General features: G+C 45.9%; 1 protein-coding gene across 1 annotated transcript; it reads right to left on the reverse strand.

Moving 5' to 3' along the window:
- Window positions 1-1,255: 1,255 nt before the first annotated feature.
- On the reverse strand, window positions 1,256-18,439 carry LOC8053557 (katanin p60 ATPase-containing subunit A-like 1). Its single transcript, XM_029989956.4, has 10 exons — window positions 18,229-18,439; window positions 17,294-17,466; window positions 14,467-14,663; window positions 12,859-13,081; window positions 12,372-12,575; window positions 11,451-11,609; window positions 8,693-8,819; window positions 5,254-5,379; window positions 4,428-4,554; window positions 1,256-2,226 (listed from the first exon to the last, which is right to left on the reverse strand). Exons 2-10 carry the CDS (start codon window positions 17,462-17,464, stop codon window positions 2,028-2,030), a joined length of 1,533 nt encoding a protein of 510 aa, XP_029845816.1. The 5' UTR covers window positions 17,465-17,466; window positions 18,229-18,439; the 3' UTR covers window positions 1,256-2,027.
- Between the last annotated feature and the right edge of the window lie 36 nt (window positions 18,440-18,475).

Here is an 18,475-nt window from a genome sequence, read left to right on the forward strand (position 1 = left end):
TTCCCGCATGCACTCAAATCTGGTGAGTGTTGATAAATAAAAGACACAAGACATAATTAGTGAAGTAAAATATTCATTTATTGAAAGCTTCGTTAATCTGCCTGCAGATTGCAGTGACGATATAGCTTCGTGCAGCAACCCCTACCAAGCTAAGATAAATGTATCACAGTGATAACAAGGAAATCGAATTCAATGTTTAAAAATGGAAACAAAATTGTTGGTCCCTTGCTTTATTGCTGTATTCAGTAATGAGAAACTATAATGATCTGCAACTCTGACATAATTTACCAACAGATTTGGAAATGTAGTCTCAGTTTTCAACGATGACATTAACAACTACAAGTGAAGATATGAGGTGTCCCAAGTCACCAGGCTCGATCTAAAATGGACCGTAAAAATCAACGCCTGCACGAAGCAATCTTAACTTTTCGTTAAAGGTGTTTCACAGGCTGTTTGTTTCTTGTAAAATGAGAAAGCTTAGCTCCCTTTCTGTAAAAAAAAATAGGGCCAAAAACTTGCATTTATTTTTTAACTAAAAAATTGTGGCAGTTGTGGTGGCAGGCTGCCATCAAAATAGCGTGGATGATATTTCGTACTTGATTGAAACTGTTTAACGAAACATGTTTTTGAAACCCGGCATGAACGGTAGCCCGATCTTTGAGGACCCGGTGAAAGTTTGACGAAATCGCAGCACCGGGCAAAAGCAGCACAGCACACATCGAAAGTCGCATCAAAAGAAGCATTGAAAGCAGATGCCGGTGCGGAGTCTGCTTTCGATGCGAGCTGTGCTGCTTTCCCCCGGTGCTGCACTTTCGTAGAACTTCCGCCGGGTCCTCAAAGATGAGGCTACCATTCACGCCGGGTTTCAAGGATCTGCTTCGTCGAACGATTTCAATCAAGCACGAAATATCACCCACGGTACAGTGTACTAGATCCACGGCTATTTTGTGGCAGCCTGCCACCATTGTGCTGTCCACCATATTACTATGATGGCTAGAGATAATATAACTCTACCAAAAAGATGGCCAACCGTGGCCGCATTCCCATCCATAGGCAGAGCTGGTCAAACGTGATCCAGCAAATAGACATAGAGATCAGTGGCCCTGCCACTCGACTTGGTCCACCGCCCGCCGTTGACCCTGGCAAGTTTCTTGGCCCTAGTTTTTAAAGAAAGGGAGCTATGCTTTCTAATTTTACAAGAAAAAACCGACCTGTGAAATGCACCTTTGACGAAGAGTTTAGGTTGCTACGTGCAGGCGTCGTTTTTACGGTTCATTTTAGATTGAGCCTGGTGACTTGGGACACCCTATATTATAAATTAAAAATTTTATTACAAAGCTACTATGGCACGCTCCCTCTATCCCAAAATAACTTGTAGGTATCCACACATCAACTTTTAAGCCAACTTCTCTAGAGTTATTGCTACCTGAATTGTCTGTTCAACGAACAAAATCAGTTTCAAATTAAAAGTAAAAAAAACAATTGTTAGAATGTTTCACAATTAGAGCAGTCACCTTAAAAAGTTATAAAACAATAAAAGCTATTGTCTAAATTCACCAACAAAAAATGTGAAAAATAGCAAATTTGTTAGCTACCTTACATACGCTATTGTATTAAAAGTACTAATATTAGAACTATCGTCGCCTGTATACATCCTCACAACTACATTCTCTTGCTTCCTCAAAAGGTCCTTGAAATGCCACCCCTATCACAAGTCTCAGCAACATACGACAGCAATAGGACAACCCAACCCTGTCAGAAAATATAAAAAAGTTGCACATAAAAGCTAAAGGGGTAGAAAAAATAACCAAAGGCTCGTAAGGGTCCCCCTTCAATTTGAACAACAATCCAACTTCTAGCTACAAAAATAAGAAACTTTCAGAAACCTTGCATATATAAAGGAAGTGACATGCCTGCACTCGAAGTCTGAAATATTTCTCTCTGTGGAAAAGTTATTTCCAAGCATTCACCCTTTTGAAGTTGCACGAAATCAATTCTTACACAAATTTCGATATGCAAAATGCTCCCTAGGTAGACCCGAATTCGGCCATCCACTTCTCGTATTTCTCCAAGTCTTCCTTGCTGACGGATTTGTTGATCTTCCGAATTGCCTCCTGAAAGTCGTCGGCGCTCACGGGAAGTTCCAGCTCTTCCTTGGACAAGTTCCGGATCTCTTCCGGTGTGAGGCCGTTGATCCGCCTTCGCATGGCCATCATGGAGGCGTCTCTGAAAGAAAGCATCGCCTCAATTAGCCTAAGAGTCTACCGCCGAATACGTTTACAACAAGGACCGTCGCGCAAAAGGTGCAAATTTATCGTAGGGTATCCGCATTGCCCCTTTCCAGCTTCGCTGATTCAGTTAATCAAAGCCCCTCTGTTACTACGGCCCAAAGGTAACTTTGCCAGCTTGTGCTGAAGGCACCTTCATTCCTTTAATTTTGCATTACTGTGAAACAATCAGAATTTAAAGGGGCACTGACACCCCGAAGATCATATTTTTTAGGGGCGAAGCACCTTAGGGTCTAGCCTTGTCCATCCGGCGTCCGTGATCACATTGATTGCCATCCCATCCGTCTTCTTAAAAAAATAAAAAATGTTTGCGCAGTCGACAGGATTCAAACCTGTGCAGGGAGACCCCAATGGAATTCTAGTCCATCGCCTTAACCACTCGGCGATGACTGCGGGACAAGTAGGGGGCTCTAAGATCTGGTAGTAACTCAAGAGCTGGGGATGTCATGGATGAAACGTTGCATGTAGCCGCTCAACGTCCATACAGGAGAGGGCGCTGCGGTCAAATGCGTATATAATCGCGTTAAACTTTGCATGCATTGGCTCAACGTTTATAGACGAGAGGGCGCTGCAGTCAAATGCTCAAATGCGTATATAACCACATTCCATACCACACATTCTCTTTCTGACATGGACCGTTGACTTAAGCGGTGGAGATGCGTTCCCACAGCTTCTAGTGGATCCAAGCTGATCCACTAGAAGAACCACTGGCTCTGCATTTCACCGACCATAAAGCAGTAATAATGAAGTCGAAACGCAACCCGGAACTCAGCACTACTTATGAGCAATAAAAAAAATCAGCACCATCAGCACTAGCTATGAACAAAATCAGCATCATCAGCACCACCAGAGTTTCGCCCCAATCAACATCATTCACCACGTGGAGATGCGGTCATTTTTTTGTAGTTTAAAGCGATGCAAGTTGCAGTCATAGACAAGCAAAAGATACAACGCAAAAAAAAAAATTTCGCCACGCGGTTTCGCCTTTTATTTGTTGTTTTTCTCTCCTGCTCACCTCCTCGCTTCTTTTGATTTGTGACGTAAAATATTATTAAATTTAGAAGCTTTGCAAGCGAAATTTCTGTAACATTTAATAACGGCATTCGTAAAACAAGTTTTTTAATGCAATAGCGAACGCACTACGGCCCTTCTTTTCGAAATACCGAAAATCGAAGTCCGGTGTGATGTCGCCTCCTGGCTTTTTATCCTCCCTCGGAAAACATGGCGGCGCTCGATGCATGTAGCAGAGGATCATCGGGGAATCGGACAAAGTTGTCTTTTTTAGGTGCCCGACAACCTCGCAGACTTTGAAAAGGAAATAGCCAAACGGTCAAAACAACTGGGTTTGGTGTCTGAATATCGTAATTTCGGTTGTGACTCCGACGGGGCGGCCTTTCATGCAGAACCGGCGCGACGTGGCCCCTCACGTCGCTCACAAGAGTCCACTGCGGGTTCTCTTCGACCTCGCACCGTCACAAAGAATCTGAGATCACTGAAAGGGCCCTAAAAGAACTTCAAATTCGAAAGTCAAGTGTCCGTCTGCTCACAGTGATAAGCGGCACGCCAGCGGTGGATCGTGGGTTGCGGGCAAACACAACACTTCAGGTTGGTTCGGAGGCGTGAGAGAAACTCGGCTCGCAGGGCGGCTCAGTATTTGACTTCACTGCATTGGCGCAGATCACGCGGGAACTTTAAATTCAACATTTGGAAATTGTTTTTCTTACTTCACAAATACTGAATTTCCAAGTTTCGAATTTTGAGGGTAATGTCCAGGCATTGTTTTCGATCGTTTCGGATAATAAAAAAAATTATGATTTTGACGTGTCAGTGCAAACTCTTCCTGAAATACAAATTGAGAATGTCAAACTAGGTTGACATGAGCTGCAGATGCAGCCAATGTCTCCATTCTTTTTATTCTTTAAGAAAAAAAAAGAAAAAACTGATACAAACTGGTTGAGTCAACCAATTTGTTTATTATAACAACCACTATCTGAGGTAGACAGGTCACTGGCAAAGTCTTCAATCTTGTCAGGGCATGGCCAGGTTGACCACCCATACAACATGAACATTGAAAACCACTGCAGCAAATTTGTGACAGGGAGAGGAATTGTGGCAATGGCAGGCTTTTCCTGTACACACCTGCAAACGTTGGTGATGTCGGCCCCAGAGTAGCCGTCCAGTTTCGCGGCAATCGCGATCACATCCAGTTCGGGGGAGACGTCCACCTCTTTCAGATTGATCTTGAGCAGGGCCTCTCGACCAGCACCTCAAATGAAATTGAGACAAATAAATTCTATAGAAATGCAATGAAAAAAAGCTTTTCCTTTTTTTTTAGAGAGAGAAAGAAAAAACTTTCATGTTTAAAAAGCATAGGACAGGAATATGGTCTTTGTTCACATGCTTGAGTGTTTGCAAGGAACTTGATGACAGTCGGAATTCTCCATCCTGATGTGCGAATTCTAGTATATAATTCAAATTGAATAAGGACGAGTCATTCTTCGGCTCCCTAGTGTAAAGGCAAACCACTTATCTCAGCTCTCCTGAAACAGTTAAAACAATGAATGACACAGCACTCTTAGACAGGAGCCACCACCATCCCTACATTTGTACTCTTAATTCGCTATCTCCCGACATACAAATCTGGTGTAATATGCAATGCCAATTCGAGTAGCTTGAAAAAGCAATCTTTCAGATGCCCACAAAAGCAGAATTATCACCCAGGAAGAGGAAAAATGGAGAAGCTACAATGGAGACCGACAGGGATCACTTTTATGAATCGGGCAAGAGGGATTCAATGCTGTAGCCTGTCCACACTTTCGTGAAGTGACGCACACTTTTAGATTAAATCTTGGGAAAGAGAAATAAGAAGCTACATGGTATTCAAACTGACAATAAGGTTGCTACTGTAATAAAGTTACAAAGAAAGGTGGTGGGACCGCAGCAACCGTAGGCTGCAATGCCTTACTGTTGGGCAAAGGAATGTAGATTCTCTTCTCCAGTCTCCTCCGCAGCGCTTCGTCGATGTCCCAGGGAAAGTTGGTGGCCGCCAACACCATCACCACCTTGGTGGGGTCGTCGATGTTGGTGATCCCTGCAAAGTCACACAGGGTGCGTGACTCTTGACCTTTTGCCAATCCCTTCTTCCCTAGATTCATAAAGAGCATGAGGCGCTTCTCCAGGCCAGACTTTGATAATTTATTACACGAAACAAAGCTCAGTAATGATTTCTTGCTCAAAGTGACGAGATTTTAATTCACCATTTAAAAAAATAAAATTTAAAGTGCATAGATGGGACTAGTATTTCTCTGAAAAAATTTCAGCTTAAAAATACAAAATAATTGCAGCAATATCTAGGACGCAATACACAATTTAGGTGGAGGTCACGATCCACTCCGGGCCCCACCCACAGACCGGTTGTTCCGCCGATTACTACTGTACTGACTTGGCTGCTCTGCCGAACAGGTTCGCAAGCCTAATGTCTCCCTGTAGCGATGTCCGGTTTGCCCCCTGACACCACCTGCTAGTTGTGCGAGCAGACAAATGGCATTGCATGGAATTATCTACTATTGAAACACAATCTATTATTGTCTGCAACGCCCGCAAGATGGGCCCGTAAATGCGGCATATTAGCGTCCACCACTGTCTGTGCCCATCTACTACTCTGCCCCCATTTAACGCCATCTGGAAGGCCTGCAAGACGCGACTATGAAAGCGGCGCATTGTCAGCATCCGCCATCGCCTGCATCTGTCTGCTATTCCGCCACTGCCTACCACCACACAGAATGCCCGCAAGACATGACCACGAGAGTGGCATTCTAGCGCTCTATTATGAACAAGCCACGGTCCGATACAAGCGTCTGTTGATGTGCACTAAAAAGTGATCAATAGGACTAAAATTAAAAAGAATGGGCTGAAATTCCTGCTGCCGCCAAACCGATTCACAAAGAAATGTGTTAGCATTTCGCGCAGCGTGTATATATAACAAAGCACGGTGAATGCAGCCTCTCAGCACTTTCCCGCAGGGCGAGCATTCCCAAAACCCCTCTTCTCCCTGGTGCAAGCGGATAAGGTCATTTAGCAAGTGCATAAAGGACGTGCACGTGATGCATGGAAAACGACAGAGCCATTTCATTGTGCATACAGAGGCGACAATACCAGGCGCTTACGGCCCGGTGGCATGGTAAGTATGCGCCAAGAATGGCACAGCGGGCCGAAGAACGGAATCGCAGCCCGTGTGTGTCCACGGGTCTCCAAGGCCGGCGGAAGGAGCTTTTGAGGGTGTCCAAAGCGCACACCCGCACCATGGTTACTTATTTCAAGAGGTTAGGCGATAGGACGCATAGCAACGGTTGCCGCACAGAATTGGCTGGTTATAGAGAGCGGACAGCGTGATGTAACACCTAGCAACCGAGGTGCGATGGGGGACAGCGGGGCTAGGGCGTACTTGGATCACTGGCAGGGCACCCCGAAGCAGCGTGTACGGGTGGGCCAAGGTGGGTTATAATATTTTGTAATGAGCCATCCGCAAAATGTCACCATGAAGTGTCGTGAATGGGGGGGTAGATTTACATACACCCTAGTGATGCCCCCGCCGTCCCCCACTGCGCAGCGCCAAAATTGGCGAAGGGGGACGTCGCCGGCAAACTTCGGTTGTGCTAGGTGCTATGTCAGGGCGTCGCTCCCTATAACCAGCCAATCCAGTGCAGCCTCCGTTGCTATGCGTCCTGTCGCCTAACCTCTCAAAATATGCACGCCGCCACCATCTGTCGATGCCTGCAGAAGGTGTTTCCTAGCCAGCTTCCACAGCCAGTGGGGCTGTGCTGACGTTGCAACCTTTGAATACTCCAAACCGTCCAAGGTCAATGCATGTACCAGGGCACTAATGCTCATGCATTAAAAACTCAACAGAATAGCTATGGGGTTCTTTCAGCTTTCCTGTTCTTATTGTTTCCCCGCATAGCGTCAGCGAGCAAGGTGGGTGAGCGAAATGACGCACAATTAAAATGAAACCTAAAAATATTTGCTCTGGCAAGTCAAGTGCCCTGCTCAAAACTCGAGAGCTACAGGCCCTGGGAGTGAACTAACAGGGACACACCCGTACAAAACTGATGCGAGGAGAACAGCCAATTGCTTCCGGCCAAATGGCTCGCAAATTCTTACCTGTCCAGGTAACCTCTCAGTAGTAGAACTATGGTCGCTATCACGACGGTTCCACTATTCACCGGAGCCGCTTTTAAAAGAACTATTGTCTTTATTCAGCGTCGACACATGCAGACAAGCAAATCAAACCAGACTGAACAAAATAGTTGACGTGGGATGCTGGGCTTACGCGAACCACGCAAAGAAAACAACCAACCACACAACACTTTCGAAGGCGTGTAATTGGGACATTGTTCTCTGAAAACTATGTCGGTTGAGGAGATCCTCTAAATGTCTCGGAAAACGCAAAATAACTCTCACTCTTAAGAATAGACGACCTCAAGGAGCTACGTAGTGTTTGTAATCGCTCACCGCAAATGCCGACAGCCATGTTTGTTATCGTTTTAAACCAAGACAAAAAAAGCAACCTCACTATATTTTTAAAACAATAATGACTATCTAAATCATTTATTTCTCAAACATAAAAATACGTCGAACAAAAGACTATTATGTCTATATTTCAGTCTATATTTCACATGTCGATCATCACTCCAGCCGATGGGAGGTGTAAGCACTGGGCGCACTGGGCGGATCCAGCTTCTCCACCTAAATTGCATATAGCAATGCAAATATAATGCAATATATATATTAAGTTGTTGTTGTTCTTTTGTTAAATACTTGATTCATCTAAACCCCTTAAAATAAAAATAAAATATTTTTTTTATTTTATTGTTTTTTTAAGTCACACTTTAGCCTAAAAGAAAACGTTGCCCCGTTTTGGTGTAGCGTGTGCATTATACTAATAGCCATGTTAACAAAATTTCAACATGACAAAATTTGCGCCTAAAACCTTTTTTGAAAGGTCTCATTTTTGACACCCCCAAACACATTTCATCACTTGCAAAGCTTGTGATGCCAACGCATAGTTTAGCTGTGTGGGCTTAGCTCTTTTGAGGTTACCATTGGTGCCCGGGAATCGGGCAGTGAGGAGAAAACAAAAGAACAGCAGTGAGAAAGAGCACAGAGGAAAAGGCACGCATATTTTCAGAGATGATTTTCATACTTTATAAAATTAAGAGGAAACTTCCTAAAGGAATTTTCTACGTCCTTCGGAAGCGTACCAAAGTTTGGCTAGAATGACCTTTCATAATATGTTGCGCAGCAAAAGACAAAACTGACCTTGCTGCGAACCCACTCCAACAGATTTGCTGTGGCTTCAACCAGATGTGCGGAGCATCTGCTCAGAGACAGAGCGGTGGACTTACCGTCCATTTGAATGAGCAGCTCGGACTTGACGCGGCGGCTGGCCTCGTGTTCCGAGTCAGAGCCCCTTCGAGAGCAGAGGGAGTCAATCTCGTCTATGAATATGGTGCTTGGCGCATGAAACCGGGCCTGGACCAAAGATAGCGGACAATCAAAGATGAGACTAAGCAACCTTTCTTCTGGCCACTCGAACTGGAGGAGCTAAAGTTCCCAGACTGAAGGTGTCAAAGCCGCAGCGATGACGCTCACTACGTCCCACTGCTGTAACATTTTGTGCTAATGCGTGTGCTGCCATGCAACCTGCAGCCTCCCCTCATACTTGGCGACAGTGACCAGACAAGAGGTATGCATGTAGTAAAGAAACCTTACTCCTGGATACCACAGTGCTTGCACTTCCACAGGTGACAAGCAACACGACACAACAATGAAATATTGTCTTTTTCCATAAGCAAGTTCGAGCAAAAGAAAACACCAGATTGCAATAAAAACCGAGGCCTCCGCCATCGCATGGGATGTAATCCACCTTCTTCCAAATAGGTGCTGCCACATGAACACGCGACTGGGTTCGAGATTGAGTGGCTATACTCAGTTTCCCCTTACGACCAACCGCGGCGGACGCTACGAGCCATACGAGCCGGTCCATGGCCAGGTGAGTGTTACCCGACCTTGAAGAAGGGGTGCAGTGGTGCGCGGAGGGCATACAGTAAACTTTCGTTAATTCGACTTCGACGGGACCTTGAAATTTGGTCGAATTATCCGAAGGATCGAAGTAAAAAAGGACAGAAAGACGGTTAAAATTAAACTTCCTTTTATTGTTCAAAGTACTCACGGATGGTCTGCTGCCATCTGCGCTTAAAACGCATGATCATAAGCATGCTCCGGAGAGCAGCGTAATTAAACACCCCGTTCCCAAAAAATCGCGCACTACAAAAAACAAAACAAAAAAAGAAGAGAGAGAAAAAAGTAAGTTTTACAAGCTGATTTTGGCGCCGGGCAGCCAGACCGTCGGCAACAAAGAAAAATAGTAACGACAAAAAAAAAAGGGAAAAGAGAGCCTGCGCTTTCCGACGCGCAAGATGGACTGCACACAATGCTACAGAAAAGCACTTCAAGAGCGCGCATATCGCTGAGAAAGCTTTACGAGCCGACTTTGGTGCGAAGCAACCAAACCGTGGCAACCAAAAAAAAGCAAAAAGGGAAAGTGAATTTGCATTTTTTGGTGCGCAAGATGAACTGCACATGATGCTACAGAAAAGCACTTTGAGAGCGCACGCTGCCTCTGCGCTCCACCACGTGCTATGTTCTCCATGCTACTCCATGCCAGATTAGTTGCACTGGCTCGTGTCATTCGCTATGGTCCATCTCAACGGCGTAGAGGAGCAGGCGCACATTTGCACACGTTCGGTTAAGCAGCAAAGGGCCCGTGTTTCGCCGCACGTTGGTGGTTTTTCTGCCATGGTGCCATGCAGTGTGAGCCCGCGCGCCTTCGCTCGGGACGAATTATTAGATGCGGAGTCTTCCCGAGCTCGAACTATCAAACTTTTTTTCGCATAGAAATGTATGGGTGTTAGCCGGGACTTTTGAACACAATCGAATTAAACAAAAAGTTGAATTAACCGAGGTCAAACTAACGCAAGTTTGCTGTATTATGTGCTACATTCACGGAGCTGGATCGGCCAGGATGGCTCGTAGCATCCACCGCACTCGGAGGTAAGGTGAAACGGAGAAAAATGCATGCGCAATGCCTCTCACGCCCAACCGACACCCAAAACTGCAGCTACATCTTGTTGGCCATTGAGACGCCGTGACCTAGGTATGGCTCCCACAAAGCATCGCTTATGTCCTCATTGTAGATCACCTTCAGCCCCAAAGTTGATACAGTGAAACCATGATTATACAACAATTGCAGGACCGTGCGAAATCGTTGTATAATCCACGAGTCGCATCTTCAGATAATACGATAATTACGGATACAGTGATCAGCCTCGCGTGAAAAAGACAAACGGCGGTTTTAAACGATGTCTAAGCTAATAATCTGCTGTACTTTGACGAAGTACAGCTGATTATTATTATCCATGTCACTTTTTACGCTCCCTAAAAGCGAGAACGGCGGGAACCAGCAGAAGCGTGCTCACTCCTGGGAGAAGCAACAAGTTGGAGAAAGTGGCGCGCAGAGGAGAGCAAAGGTAGATGAGAGAACGACAGAATAAGCTGAGCAAGGATGCAACGCGAGAACGCCGAGGCATTTCAGAACCCGGGGAGGAGAAGAGAAGGCGCTGTCTCTTGCTCCCTCCCGGCGCTGTGGCTGTCTTGGGTTGCCAGCGGAGTTTTTAGACCCTCTGATGAAATGGTGCGCAGGAGCGCAGAACTCTCTGCATTGCCGCGCCACCGCCCACCTCCTAATGCAGCTGTCGAATTTGTTGCACGTTTCCCGTCGGAACATCAAGGTTCCACTCTACAAAGAAGCCATCATCCCTCTCTGCTAAACCAGAAGGAAAAGAGAGGGGGTACCGAATCCATTTACTCCCGAACCACTATTTTTTAGACTGTCAACCCCAGGCATCTAATATAACAACAAATATGAAACAACATGACCTTTGCATTCTTAGTGTTAAAACAGCTCTCTATGTTTACTAGAAAAATACTAAAATAAAAAAGGTGTTATTTTCTCCTCGATGGCCTACACTGAGATGTTGTAGAGGCAAAGGTTAAGAACAGTCACGAGGCTTGAAGCATAAAGAACGGGAAGGAGAGGCTCACCATCTCGAAGAGGAGGCGCACCAGCTTCTCGCTCTCCCCTCGGTACTTTGACGTAAGGGTGGAGGACGACACGTTGAAGAAAGTAGTACCGCACTCCGTGGCCACTGCTTTGGCAAGCATGGTCTTTCCCGTGCCGGGGGGCCCCACCATCAGCACCCCCTGCGGAGAGGTCACAGCGTTTGCGGCGCAAGATGAGAACAACGATAATATTCCCTCGCGACAGGCCCCGCAAAATATTTATACAGGAAATAAAAAAAGGAATTTCAACATTGAACGGCGCTATTTATTTTCGCACAACAAATCGCACCAATTGTTGACATCTGTGGGGGGAAAGAAAATAGCACCACTGTTCTTCAGACGAAACTTTGGAGTCTGCATGATTCAACGTCGAAGCTAGCGAGTGATTGTCGAGTACCCAAAAATCAGCAGTTTTCAGGGCAAGAAAGTCAGAAGTGCAAAGGAGCTATCGAAAGTACAGTCTCAACTACACTAGAAGACATACTAGGTCCCTCTTACAAAAAGTCTGGCTCTGTACAACTACTGTAAAATAGAGAGCATATGCCCAGGTCACATAAAGTGCCCACCTGCGTCGTCACAGAATTGAGAAAATGTTATTTAATGACCAAACAAGTGCAGAGGCTATTGCAATGCCTTCCTAGTAACTGCCATCGCACCCAAATGGCTCGCAGCAAGCAACGTCTTACCACAAACTCAAGCGCTTTTTGTGATGCAGCAAATACGTGCCCAACCAAGGCTATCAGACCAGCACCCGTTTGGGCAGGTCCTGCAAAAGCCAACTGCGAGAAAATAGAGCTGGTCACATTTACTAGCCAAATCTATACGTGCTTCGTATCTTGGCCGATTCCGGAACGTTGGGCGAACAAAAACGGCACGAGCAATTGCCGTTCTACGGCAGGCTACCTTCCAGGGCCTGCGGATGCCCTTGAAGAAGTCCGGCATCCAGATGGGCAGCACCACAGCTTCTTCGAGCAGCTTCTTGGCCTCCTGCAGGTCGGCAATGTCGTTCCAGCGCACGCTGGGATTCCTCTGCAGGATGTCCCTCTCCAGCGTGTCCACCAGGTCATGGTCGTAGCCCGTGCCGTCAAACCGCTTCTCCTCGGGCTCCTGCACCGGTTGACATTGGGGATGAGATTGTAGTGTGTGTGCGGTGCCACTACGGAGCATGAAACGCGTCTTCAACTGGTGCGTTTAACGTCCTATCCCACCCATGCGTCGACGGTATTGTCCCAAAGTGGCGCGAACTGCGTCCCAGGAGGAGGCGCGTCATGCCGTCGGATGTCACGATCCAGGCGGTCGTTCGTCAAAATGCCAACGTGCTCCGAACAACCTCACTGGCACCCCGCAAAAGGCAGGGGAGGGACACGAAGAGTGCACTAGAGGGGCGCACCTTGTCCTTGCTGGCGCCGTCTTCCTTCTTGGAATCCTTGTCTTTGCGTGGCTTGTCCTTGTCCTCCTTTCGAGCCGTCTTGGAGTCCGCTCCCCGCTTGACGGGGTTGCTGCCACCCCCGCCGCTCTTGCTTCCGCTGCCGCTCCCGTTGCCCCGGTGGCTCGTGGTGCGAGACGTTTCCGAGCGTCTGTTTCGACCCACCGGCCGAATCGAGGGGCCCGGCCTGGAACGTGGGACGAATCGTATGCCGAGTGTTTTTGTCTCTCACTTGTACGATAGTTCAAAGCGTGATGCCACTGAAATATTCTTAGAAGTAATAAAGAAGATACGGCAAACTGCTGAGCTTTTCACAACTCGGGCTCCAAGATGTTAAAAATAATCTTGCTGGTGTTCCTTCGGATCATGAGATCAAGGCAGCTCGTGTAATTCGTGTTGATCTCGTATCTTTTAGTTGTATGGGTGATCTCCAGCTGTTTTCTTTTGATTTAACCCTCCATTTGTTTGCTCTTCTTCCAATTGTTTTTTGCCTCAGATATACTGTAATACCGCTGACAGATAACTTACCCATATTTTCAACACAATTTTTACAAAAACACCGAAAGACAACCCACTTCTATTTGCAAGGCCCTGGCCAATGGTCACCTTGGCAAAATGGTGTTACTTAGCCCCGGCAGGAGATTAGCGAACATTTCTGACCGAGAATGGCGGTCGAATTTAGTTTGTCTCTCCCACCTGCAATTGCAAGTTTCGCAGGTTGCTGAACCTAGAACTAGCACTTCTCAACTATTTGTTTTTATTGCACACCAAAAGTTAAGCCACTCCTAAATTTCACCCTATTTGCTTTCGATTTTAGGTGGGCCATCGCTCGGGTTATTACGGTAACATATACAGTTGAACCTCTATTTTATGAAACCCGATTTTACGAATTTCACAATTCAACGAACAAATTCGGATTCCGCACACAGCCTAAGCGCGAGGTCTACCTTCCTCAATTCTACGAAGTTTCCGATTTAATGAAATAATTAGCGGGTCCCGGTGACTTCGTTAAATCGAGGTTCAACTGTAACTTCTCGGGTCATCGTATAAAAAGAAAACTCAACAGAAGACACGTTGAAAATAAAAAAAATAAAATGAATGCCTGATTACTAGTATTTTCCTTTTGACCCCATCTTTTGTCAGCTTTCTTCTAAAGTGCCGAGTTGGTACCAGACAGCCCAGAATCCAACCCTTGTGAATTTCTTCGGCATTCCTTTTGCTATCCCAATTTCTGGACTCACAGGAACACCGCCGAGTGCGCTGGCGAGGAAGCCAAAAGCTGCTCAGCTTACTGGTACCACTACGCGAATGCTCCCCACAAGCTCTGTCGTCCCTCAAACTGTCAACGAATCCGAAAAATGGAGCCTCAACTTTGCATTCAATTCCTAGTCGGGACCACAGCTCTCTCTCAACAACTGGCAGGTACGCCAAAGAGGCGCGAAGGAGCGTTTCGGCTCACATCGAGCGCGACAGTACATGCAAGTAACAGTGCAAGTGTGGGCCGTGACGTGACCAACGGAACGCTCCTGCCCCGGACAGCAAAAAGAGCGAGTTGGGCCGCCGCAGACGTACTTGTGCTCGACGGGCGTGGGTGCCGGCCAGACTTCGGGGTCGCGAGGGGTCAGCCAGGCCTCGGGGTCCAGGGCTCCTTCGTCGTAGCTGATCCGACTCGTGGGGATCCGCTCCAGATGGCTGTCCGAGCGGAAGCCGCTCAGCACATTCTGAATGTCCTTCACATACTCATACTCCTGCGCAAGCTCCTGCTGAATCTACGGGAACAGAACAAAAAAAATAGCATTATAATTAACTTTATGATTGGTGCCGAGGAGAAAATTCATCTCTGGCAGAATCCATTTGATTTCTTTGTCTCCCTTCCCTACTCCACTGGAGGGAAACAAGGAAGTTGAAATTAAAGATTGTCACGCTACAATATACTATCAACAACTTTATTTTTGCAGGCTCAATATTTCGCAAATTTACGAAAGTAGGGGGGGTTTGTAAATATCTTGCAGACACATAAATTTTACAATTTGCAGTGATGTGCTATGTATTTATTACCGTAGAGTGATATATTCGCGAGAACAATTTTTCCAAATATTTTTCCCGTCGTGAGATTCGCGAAAATGAACTCCTCACGAAAACTAGGTAATTTACAATATCCTGTAAAGATTAAAGTGCACACGAATAAAGGGCAGATACTACTTACTCTCCTACTTGTCTATATATTTTTTGTGCTTTAATCCAAACAGTATGTAATACCAACTAACCCAAATACATACTCTCATATAATATACCAGTCAGTTTCCCCAATGGTAGGATTCTGCAGAATCCCGGTGGAAATTAGAAGGGTACTTTCTCACTTAATTTGCTCGAGGACTTGAGTTTTTCAGAGCTTAAGCAAGCGCTGGACAGTAATTAACATTTTTCTAGGTTCCAATTTTTATGCTCCTGCATTGAATTTTTTAAGTGTTTAGCTTACACATTACATATATTTTGCGAGGCTTCAAAGTACAAATTGCTTGTTGAGATAGTAAGACATAAAGAAAATGTATAGTTTTATACGTTGGCTAGTCAAAAATTCAGGTTGAATTTCTTTTCTTCGTGATACTTCGGCGTCGCCCACCTTGAGTTTTGAGAGTGTATAGTGCGACTAGATAATCTACATGTTGTTTACAATTATAGAGGACTGAAAGAGGCAGGATGAAAGCTGTCAGCCCGGCAAACATGTTGCGCTAAAAGTGCTCAGAGAGTGGCTTGAGCTGACGATGAACATCTTGCCACCCCTACAGATCTGAAGTTTAAATAAAAATAAATTTAAGAAGTTGCTTCTTAGCAGTCTGGAAAAAAAAGGAAAGACCCACACAAACTTCTCTAACACAATACGAGACCTTAGTGCATGTCATCTCTGCTTTATTCCTCAGTCTCAGGTTTCTGTGATGTTGACAGTGCACCTGCTAGCCTGCAACTTTTCTGTTTTTTTCTCCACTTTTTGTTGCCACAACATTGATGCTATAGGCGAGTAGGCTCGAAACTTTTTATGGTGCGGGTCACATGGCACGTCATGGGTTGACACAAGGCAGTGTAGGAACATTGTGTAAGGGCGCGTTCCCACTGGAAGCGGATTTGCAACCACAGAGCGGATCCGAGCGCTCTCAACAGCAAAGCGGCTGGGGCGCATTTTTGCCAACCGCTTCGGGACCAATTTTTTCTAACCGCTTTCTCAAACCAGCAACCAATCACAATGCGACACTGACGTGACGTCAGTGGCTTTCAAAACAAAATGGCATTTGTCGCTGGTGAGGCGTTCAAGGCGCTGATGTCCTTACGTTGCAGCGGACAAATCCACAAAGAAACAATATTTTCACGTCCATCACTTAAATCTGCCGCGAAAAAATTTGACTAGTAAGTTTAACACACTTCGCTCCGGTGGTTTGGTTCGGGTAAGCTAGTTTGTTTATTATTCGGGGTGCCAAAGCTCGTCGCTGCACTGCCTTGTTAATCCTTGCCCGCAGAACATCAAAACCTGCCCCCGATCGACCGAAATGACAGCTCTTAAACCCACTAAAGCAGTCGAGTGAACTACTAAAAGCTTTCAACACCGTGCATGACTGACAGGAAGGTCGATAGAGATGTCGTGAGCCTAATTGCGTAGCCAACAAACTACGACGGAGCTGCCAGGGTACCTGCGATAGCTCGACCTGTAACGTTTCTACTACCAAAAGAAATACAGAATCTATTCAAGAAATAAAATGTATGTACCAGACGACGCATAGGTAATCCAAATGGCATTTATTTGAGCTTAATGTCAAACAAACCGCAGACTCTATCGACGTGCAAGTGACAAGAGGAGAGTCCGCCGCCAACGAAGCAACGACAGGCTAGCACAGAACACATTCCCCGCGCCATGGTCCACCAGTGACGCTTGCTACTTCGAAAATGATAAGAGCGAATAATGCAGGGAGAAAACAGGCCTTCTATTCCGAAAACAAGTTCCGCCTGACTTCGCACACAAGCAAAACCCAGCTAAGTAAGCCTAGCTGGGCTTTCCTTGTGTGTGCAAAGTCGAGGGAGTCACAGGCGGGTTTTGAGGGGCCGCATATCCTTTCTTCATTGCCTGAACTCATGATGCGTGCGAACATCCTGAAGAAAAACCTTCAGTACAAAAATGGTTCCATTTTGGTTTTGGATCATGGATTAAAGAGAATTTTGGATTGTCTCTCAAATGATCACGCGTGAACAAGAAACCGCCAACCGCTTCTTGGTGTGTGGAAACCGCTTTGCAAATGCAACCCAACAGCCAGTGTGAATGTGCCATAAAAGTGTCGACGAGGTTGCACCACACTCAATCCTTGTAAGGCAGTACTGCCTGCACTGCTCTCAGATGCAAGAACGAGTGTACCTGCTGCCAGCGCTCCTTGCGCATTGGATCCCCGGCAATCATCTGGATGTGGCGGTGGATCTGCTGTATCACCCCTTGGTAGTAGACAATGGCCGACTCATAGTTCCCAAGAAGCGCAGATTCACGGCCCATGCGCGTGTTCTGGCAAATGTCTGTCACGCTCATATTCATTTCTGCAACCAGCAAAACCAAGAAAGGAGGCAGAGGAGTATCAATGCAAATGCACTTCTTTTAGCACCAAGCTCTTAGTTTCAAACACAAATAAAAGCTTTGTAGCAAATGTGCAACGAAGTTAAAGCCCACTACTTGCTGCAAACATTTTTTGGAATGTAAGCAATGCTTTTTCATGTGTGACCCCCTTCTGAAGCACTGTTCAACTGTAATAGGTGTAGAAATTTTGTTCCCGTTCTGAGTTCGACAGCAAGCAATGACAATATGTTAATGTGTATGTGTGTGTATATATTAACAATGGAGTGATAGTGTAGCCTAAAACATCTGTGTAAAAAAAAATGTGTACGATAACGTTTACACACAATAAGTGATCCGCGAGAAACAAAGTTTTAGATCTTTTTTAATGGTCCGCAGCTAATAGTTTTCAATTGACAGCACAATTTATGACTTGAACGAAATTAATAGTACACGTAGGTACGACCTATACTAAGAGGTTCATATATGTTATAAATTTATCGGATAACAACAAATTCGCAATTCTGCAGGGGACTGTTGTCAGTGGCGGCCAAATAGGTCACCCACACCTGCGACATTGAACCTAGAGTACGCGTTCACCTTTAAACAAAAATACTACACAACCCGAGCTGTGAATGACATTATGCGTAAAGAAAATATTGGCCCTCAGCATGCCCTCACAATCGAGAGGCATAAAGGTCCAGGAAGTCGCTAAATGACAGCAGAAACGGGGAGTGTGTGCGTACTACCTTGTCCAGGCTGTGGTCACAGCAAGCTGAAACCGTCTCAACGAAGCCGAACGACTCGTACGGGTGCCCCTTCTTAATCCCAACGTTTCACCACTGAGTCTTTTCACGTGCATTCATAATAAAGACAGAGGTCGCGGAACAAGAAAATCTGTCGGCGCACAACACACACAACAAACACATCACCATCCGACGTTCTACGGATTGACCTTAACTTGGTTCTGAATTGATCGTAGGCGCTGAATTGGCC

This window comes from Ixodes scapularis, unplaced genomic scaffold (genome assembly GCF_016920785.2).
Source record: "Ixodes scapularis isolate PalLabHiFi unplaced genomic scaffold, ASM1692078v2 PGA_scaffold2__306_contigs__length_199485367, whole genome shotgun sequence".
NCBI classification, from domain to species: Eukaryota; Metazoa; Arthropoda; class Arachnida; order Ixodida; family Ixodidae; genus Ixodes; species Ixodes scapularis.